Below are 8098 nucleotides of genomic sequence, written 5' to 3' on the forward strand. Positions count from 1 at the left end.
TTCTTCACTTTTCTTCTTTCCACTAGTTCCTTCTCTCTTTTTCTGCTCGTCTTCTCTCCTTCCTTCCTTCATTCTTCTTTTTTCTCTCTGTACAGAAACTCACTTATACTCCATCCTCTGTCTTTTCTTTATCATTCCTCCTTCATTTCTCTCTAATCTGGTGCTTCTTTGCTCTACTTGAATCCACATTGCCTCTGTTCCAGGAATTGTCTCATTATTCTCTTTCCTATTAGCAACAGTTGAGACCTGACAGGCTGACAAGATGTATTGTCCACCCGTGATATCATTTTTTTCTCCAGTGCCAATTTAACCAGGCATCTGTTTTTGGTTGGGGTGACCAAGAATAGAGCTAAAATTCTTGAATTTCAAAGTAGAACAAGAAAGAAGTGGGATGGCTAAAATGAATTATGATTTCCTGAAAATAAGTGGGAATGTGCCAGTCCACCCACTTCAAGCACTACTTCTATTCATATACTCTTTTTTTCTTTTTACGTCTCTTTCAGTTTATATGCCTGGTAGTTATGTTTTTCCAGACTGGTTTCTTTTCCTGCTGTTGAAAATTTTCCTCCTTTGCCCTCATTCTAATCCACAGCATAACACTGTTCTTGACTTTGCACTTTTTCTTCTAATATCCAGTGGTACCACTCCATGTCTTTCTCTTATCTATAGCTATAACCTCTACTTTTTTGCCACTGACATGCATCTGCATTTCTTCTGGGCAAATGAATTCCTTTCATGAATCATGTCTGATGTGCCCAGAGGAAATTACTATCTGTCATTTCTTTAGCCCCACAGATACAAAGCTTTTCTTTTTCTCTTCACTTCACAGGAGGCTATTTTAGATAATGCTTTCTATGATTATTTCACCTTTTCTTTTAATGTTTCCTAGTACAACATTATGGTTTCAGGCTCAGTTCTCAGGGATGAGAAATATAATCATTTCTATTACTTCCTGCTGTTTTCTTGCGTTATATCTTTTTCAACAGTGAGAAGCAGCACAACAGTGCTTGTAATAAATAAATAATCTGGTTTTAACAGCATATTCAAAAGAATAAGTGAAATTTACACGATTTTTAAATAAAGTTACTCTACTAATATAGATACAATTATCAGATTTACCACTCTTTTAGCCACCCAGAATGGCTGAGAGCCAGGTGACATACAAGGTTAATAATTTACTATTATTTGTTAGCAAGGTAAGGTTTAAAAAAAATCAGTTCACAAAGCATCTTTTCCATTTTATAATGTAGCAAATGCACAAATCTACTGAAATTGTTTTTAAAAAAGGATGAAGTGTAGTAAAACTGGATGAGTTTCTTTTGCGACACTGAAAAGCATGTATTTAATTAAAATATTTATGTTCCACTCTTGCTCCATATGGTTATCAAAGAAGTATATTCTAAAAGAGTATTTATTTATTGTCTTTATGTCCAACTTTTTTTCTGATAGGCTTAGACAGAAGCTTCTTTTAATTTTAAATCTGTGGTCTCAGGCTTGTGAGTTAGGCTAAAAAAAGAAATTGACCCAAAGTCACTCAATGAACTCCATTATAAAATATAAATTTAAATCTGAGTCACCCTCCTGGGTCACCCAATACTTTCACCATTGTTTCATTTTTAGCATGAGTTGTCCTCAACTTATGACCACAATTGGGACTGCACTTCCATTACTTAGTTGTTAAGTGAGTTGCATCAATTTCACGATCTTTTTTACTGCAGTGGTTAAGCGAATCCAGCTTTCCCCATTGACTTTGCTTGTCGGAAAATAACTGGGAAGGTTGCAGGTGGTGATCACATGACCCCAGGATACTGCAACTGTTGTAAATACATGCCAATTGCAAAGCACCTGAATGTGGATCACATGACATGGGCATGCTGTGATGGTCATAAGTGTGAGGACTAGGCATAAATCATATTTTCAGTGCCATTCATAACTTTGAATGATTGCTAAATGAATGGTCATAAGTCAAGGACTACCTGTATAAATGAGCAATTGCAGCACCAAAAGATAAAACAATAAAAGCATAAAGGAGGGCTCATAATTATTACAAACATTGTTTTAAACTCTTGTAAATGGAACAGTGGAGGAATCCTAATTTTCCAACACACAAATCTGTCTCTATTTAAATATGATTTTAGTTATTATACTTTAAAGTAGCACCCATTATTTTAAATGATTTTAAATTTGCATAAAGGGTTGCATTAGGGAATCCTGAAGAGCATAATGAATTATAGTAATAGCAGCCTAGAGGCAGAATCTAGTTTTTGGGGAACTAAAGTTAAAAATGATATTTTAATGCTGATATCTTATTTTAATGAAGAAGAATGTTAGTAAAATACAGTAGCAAGTTGAGGACCGCTAATGGTGAGAAATGATTTCACAGTAAATCATGTTAAGGGTTCACCATACAGTATATAGAGAATATGCTATAATTGAAATCAGACTGATTAAAAGCAATATGGTTTTTGAATCTGAATTACTTATGATTTTGTTATTTCAAGAACAAATAATATCAGTCTAATTACCTTTTAAGGTAGTCCTCAATTTATGACCATTTGTTTAGCAATCATTTGAAGTTATACAACATCGTTGAAAAAAGTGACTTATAAACAGCCCTCACACTTACAACTACTGCAGTGTCTCTGCAGCCACATGTTCAAAGTGCAGGCACTTGGCAACTGGCATGTATTTGTAGTGGTTGCAGCAACCCAGGGTCACATGATCACCATTTGTTACCTTCCAGGACGGTTTCCAACAAGCAAAGCCAATGGGAAAAGCTGGATTCGCTCAACTACTCGGCAATTCACTTAACAATCGTGGAGATTTGTTTATTGACCGTACCAAAAAAGGTCATAACATCAGGTGTGATTCATTTAATGACCACCTCACTTAGCAATAGAAGTTCTGGTCCCAATTGTATTTGTAAGTAAATTGTATTTGTAAGACTACCTGTAACCTTAGACAGAGAGAACAGAGACACACACATATCCCACTGCAACAGAGAATTACTGCAATGTACTCTATATGGGGCTATCCTTAAAGAGTATTCAGAAGCTGTAGTTGGTACAGAATGCAGCGGCACAGTCAATTCTGGAGGCCTGTAGAGTGGCACATAGAATATCATTGTTGCTGAGCTGCATTGGTTAACAGTTTGTTTCCAGGTCCAATTCAAGGTGTTGGTCATCACTTTTAAAGCCCTTTAAGGCATGGGTTCAGGGTATCTGAGGAGCCATTTTACCCCAATGAGATGAGACTACCCTACTCATTCCAGCAGAAGGGGCTTGCTGTGGGCCCTGTCTATAAAGGAATTTTGGCTGGCAAGGTTGAGAAGAGCCTTGTCTACTGTGCCCCCCACTGTGTGGGACATTCTGCTATGTGAGATGAGACCTGCCCCCACTTTAAAACTTGGTTTGCCAGCTTGGAGCCACCAATGGATACACTCTTTGTTGTGGGTGGTTGACAGGGTAAGATCTCACCCCCATCCATCCCCTTGATTTTGGTTCTCATGTAAGCTGCCCAGACTCATGTCATCAATGAGATGGGTGGTTTATAAATTTAATAAATAAATAAATTAGAGTATTGTTTTCTGCCTGATCGTTTGTCTCGTGGTAATCCTGGCTAATTGGGCTATTGGCTGATAAAGAGGAAGTGTCCTTTTAGTTTCCTTCTTTTTTATTGTTTCTTTTGAATGATGTGAAAATATAGTTTATCTCTATGTGTCTACTGATGTCTGTTTGTCTGAATGCTAAGCTAATGAAATTCAGTGCCAAAAATTTAACCATATATTTTAGCATAGTATGGCAGTTTTGATAATATCAATTCTCAAGTAGAATGGAGCTGTTAGATTCCATTAATGATTTACATATACCCATATATGAAGTGTTGTAATTCCCTGTCAATTTTTAAATTTTTGTGCATTATTACACAAGCTTGGAAATTTATAAAGCTTATGATGTAACATTGAATTGCATGTAAAACTTACTATAGTAACAGCTTTAGTATTCTTTAAAAATCAGAATTTTTATGTGGTTAGCAAGCTTTAATTCAGTCTATATACAATAGCTCTAAATTACTCAAATAAAAGAAGTAAAATACAAGAACAATTGTAAAAGGTATAGTCCAGGGGTAGGCAACTTTGGCTCTTTTATGACTTGGGACTTCAACTCCCAGAATTCCTGAGCCAGCTATGCTAGTCATAAAAGAGCCAAGGTTACCTACCCCTGGTATAGTCATTAATATTAGATTTGAACTGAATATCTCATTGTGAAAATACAAAACCTTTCTTTTTTTATAGATTTTACAAAATCAAGTGTATTAAACTGGAAGACCTTCAGAACTATAATCCTTCACTTTCACGGGTGAAAGACTTCCTAAGGAAGCTATAATATTTGCAGGGCTGCAAAGGAAATTAATTTATTAACTTATTGATGCCTGCTCATATGTGACAATAGATCACAGTGGGGCTGGCATAGTACCATTAGAAGCAGGATGCAGAGTAAATGGATCAGGAGATTCAGGCTTGCATACCTGTAGTAAACATAAAATCCTGGTCCGTTCAAGAATGGTGGCTATATAAACAATACATTTGTCAAGAGAATGTTCATTTATCTGAAAGAAACTAAACTCCCAATGGATAACTACTAAAACTGGATTTCAAAAAAGCAGATTAGACTACCAGCATATTGACTGCCTCAGTTTGAACAGTATGTTACCTATGACTGAAATTAAATAATTAAATCCCCATTACAAAGAACACACAGTTGAGGAACATATGGTCCTTCAAATGTCACTGAATGAAATATCCCAGCAACTTTCACTGCTAGCAATGCCAGGGTAGGAATAATGGAATTACTAGTTTCTGACAGAGTGTTAGAATCTTTGTTATATTTGGAAAGTCAAAACCAGTGGACAAAAATAATCAAGAATAAAATTTATGTTGGAAACATTCCACGGCAGGATAAGAGGTAACTATTCCATTTATTCTAAATATTTATATAGGGTTTTTGTATTTAAAATAGGCATCTATTGTTCAGTTTAGTGAATTACTTTCTATAAAATTAATTGAGTTAGGTTCCATTTATATTACCCCATCTGTTGGAATATGTGATCTAATGGATTTTTCTATTGATATAAACATAGAAGAGTCTTTTAGCAATTTTCCTCACTTCTTCAATCCCTGTAATGTTTCTCACCAGAGCAGACAGAGACTACAAACAGCAGGGGAAAACAGTGAGAGAGTATTCTTTAATCACACTGTAAGTAGAATGACACTGATCAATTACAATTCACAAATGATGCAAATATTATGCATTTATAAAATAATCCAAATACTGAAAACTGAAACAGAAATAATCTTATTAAAATGATCCTAAACTCATACTGGCATTTTGCTTCAGCCCTCTCTTCCCACTTCTCCTTCATTTTCCTTAAGTCATTACGGTTACATGGATGCTATGTCGTTAATTCTAGGGACCAGATAAGTTCATAGACTCCAAGCCTCTTCTAATCTGCTCCCTTATTGTCTTTATTGATATCAAAGCTTTGATGTGAGAGAGGATTCTAATGGCATATTTTGTTCCCTGTCTTGCCTGTTCCTGAACCTGGAAAACCAGAAACTGGAAAGTGTGATGAATTAGGCATCTTTCAAAGGTCACAGACTGCTTTATGAGAATAATTGAAATGAATTACAACCACATCTGCAACACCATTTGCAACTATAAATGGAAGATCACTTATTACCACGGTAACAAAAAAATGGGACTAGTAATGATGAAAAGTATATCAAAGAGCAGGTGGCAGCTATAGCAAGGAGGGCCTCTACGCTATGTATTGTGTACCAATTGTGCTCATTCCTAGACTGTGAGAGCTTGCTCTGTCACTCATGTCCTCACTTCCCAATTATATTACTGCAATGTGCTATGCGTGTAGTTGTCCTTGAAAAGCATTTAGAAACTTCAGCTGATGCAAAATGCAGCGTCATGGGTGATTTTGGCACATGTGACCTTTTCTCCATGGTTACCATTATCTTCCAGGGTCTGGTACTGGTAGTACATGTATTTTAGTACCTTGCATTTTGTTTGATGTACTCATAGACTTTTCCACAGGGCTTTTATTTTGCGTGCATTTATTTTAAATAAAGATAGTGTAGCCAGAGAAGTTAGATGGTGCTGCCAGGAACATTACTGGGCTACCTCAACACAGAGAACCTCTAGGTCAGCCTTCCAGAAACCAGGCATCATTCAACTGCTGGGATTCTGAGCATTGGAAGGTTCCCAGCTTAAGAAAAGTCATTCTATGTCAAGAATTGATTCCATATTTTAGATGTTTGTCTTCAGTATGAGGAGAAATGTTAGTAAGGAGGTAAAAGAAGTGTAGAGTTAAGTGTGCTTTTCCATGGTCTTCCTCCTCTCATGTTCTTTTGATCACTGATTGAGATTGATAAATATATAGGAATTTGGACTGTTATCAAGAAGTTTTTCTTTCATTTAGTGGTCTACACTGATTAAAACATTATTTTGAGATTAATGAAATATTAATCCGAGGCTGTGAAGCTAGTAAAACTTACAGCAACTGCCTCCAGAATTTGTTTCACTGCATCAGCAGCATCTCGCTCGCTGTAATATCCTTTTTCCACAATTCTATAAAGAAACAAAAATATGCCATTCAAACTCAGGGATTTCTAGAACAGCCACAATTCTAGGCAAACTTGTTATTAAAATAAATCACAGAATAATCAAGCAACAATATAATCTACCATAATACTCTTCACTAAAAACAACTTTACTCTGGCCCATAAGCACCATTGTGCATCTTGGAAGATGCTTCAGGAAATCAATCTAAATACTCTGAAAACAAAATAAATTTATATTAATAAAATATGCTTAAAAGCATTTATAAAAATGTAAAGATTACAGCCTCTATAAAAATAAGAAGGTATCTAGAGGATTACATCCATAATTTAGAAAATTTAACGTAGCTATTCTTATGTATTGTCTTATTTTGTGGAATCAGACTCACAGAACTGCCATTATGATTTCTCAGTAAAGAAGTGCATTGTGGTTTTCCCATACAAAGCAGCCTCTGTTAGAAGCCTTGAAAGAGGCAATATGGTGCAGTGTGGCTAGAGATATGACTAGGATATGACTAATTCTCCAGACAAAATTAAGCCTGATTTAACAGTTTACCTGAGAACAACCCATATACTTGTAGAAGTGGCAGAATGGATGGTATCAACCAGGTTTTTAATCCCAAGCCTTTTAAATTATATTCTATACCATATAAAGCAAGTCAGAGTTTCTAAGTCACTGGATAAAATGCTTTTCAGCTTGAGTATGTACTGCAGCAGTTAAACTTACAATACAGAACCAAGCATGTTAAACTTGCAACATAAAACCAAGCATGTTTATTGTTTAAGTTCCACTGAACAGGATGATGGTTGAAAGGAATTGTCCTCATATCTTCCACTCTGGGGCAATCACGCTGAAATCAATGGGTCTGTTTCAAAGTAAGTTATTTGAAGACTGAAAAAGTTAACTAGCTGTTAGCTGTGATTTAGTAATAGTACTTCCTTGTTAAACCTCACAAGGAATTTGCCTGTTTTGAGACCACCATGTAAATTAAAATGTGATAAATCAATTACTAGTACTTTGGACCTCTCACAAGAACAGCAACTATTTATTTAAAAAGTTCAACTTTTTTCAGGCTTACAGCAGGTGTGGCTGCTTTAAGAATGACATAACTTCAATGATTAAATAAAACAGCATGTTTTTCAGCTTTCAACTGAAGTTTGAAAAATGATGAATACTGTACTGTAGCAGAGACATGAAAATTATACTTGGTCCAAAACTACTTTTTTCACATTTTTGAAGCATGCACATTTCTAGTGATCATATTATCATTAAAATAACATAACAATCTTCAACAATTACCATAAAGTGCTTCCAGGTTCGACACAAAATAAAAGAAAGCTGGCAATTTTAGAAGCATTTAAGCATCTTGGAGTCACCAAAACCTTTCCCCATGTATTCATTTTCTTATCTTATTGATACCCAAGAAATAAGGGATTAATCAAGTTTTGCTTAGAACTTTTTTATGTGAT

General features: G+C 35.4%; 1 protein-coding gene across 1 annotated transcript in view; it reads right to left on the bottom strand.

Annotated features, from left to right (window-relative positions):
• Positions 1-6638, bottom strand: part of LOC107298153 (calcium/calmodulin-dependent protein kinase type IV-like) — a gene marked incomplete at its 5' end in the record, with an annotated part of 19797 nt that extends 13159 nt beyond the window's left edge. The window contains one exon of the mRNA XM_015827516.1: positions 6566-6638. Within this exon, the coding sequence (XP_015683002.1) occupies positions 6566-6638 (73 nt within the window). The remainder of the gene's footprint in view (positions 1-6565) is intronic.
• Between the last annotated feature and the right edge of the window lie 1460 nt (positions 6639-8098).

The sequence above is a fragment of the Protobothrops mucrosquamatus genome, unplaced genomic scaffold (genome assembly GCF_001527695.2).
Source record: "Protobothrops mucrosquamatus isolate PMUCROS unplaced genomic scaffold, P.Mucros_1.0 scaffold3748, whole genome shotgun sequence".
NCBI classification, from domain to species: Eukaryota; Metazoa; Chordata; class Lepidosauria; order Squamata; family Viperidae; genus Protobothrops; species Protobothrops mucrosquamatus.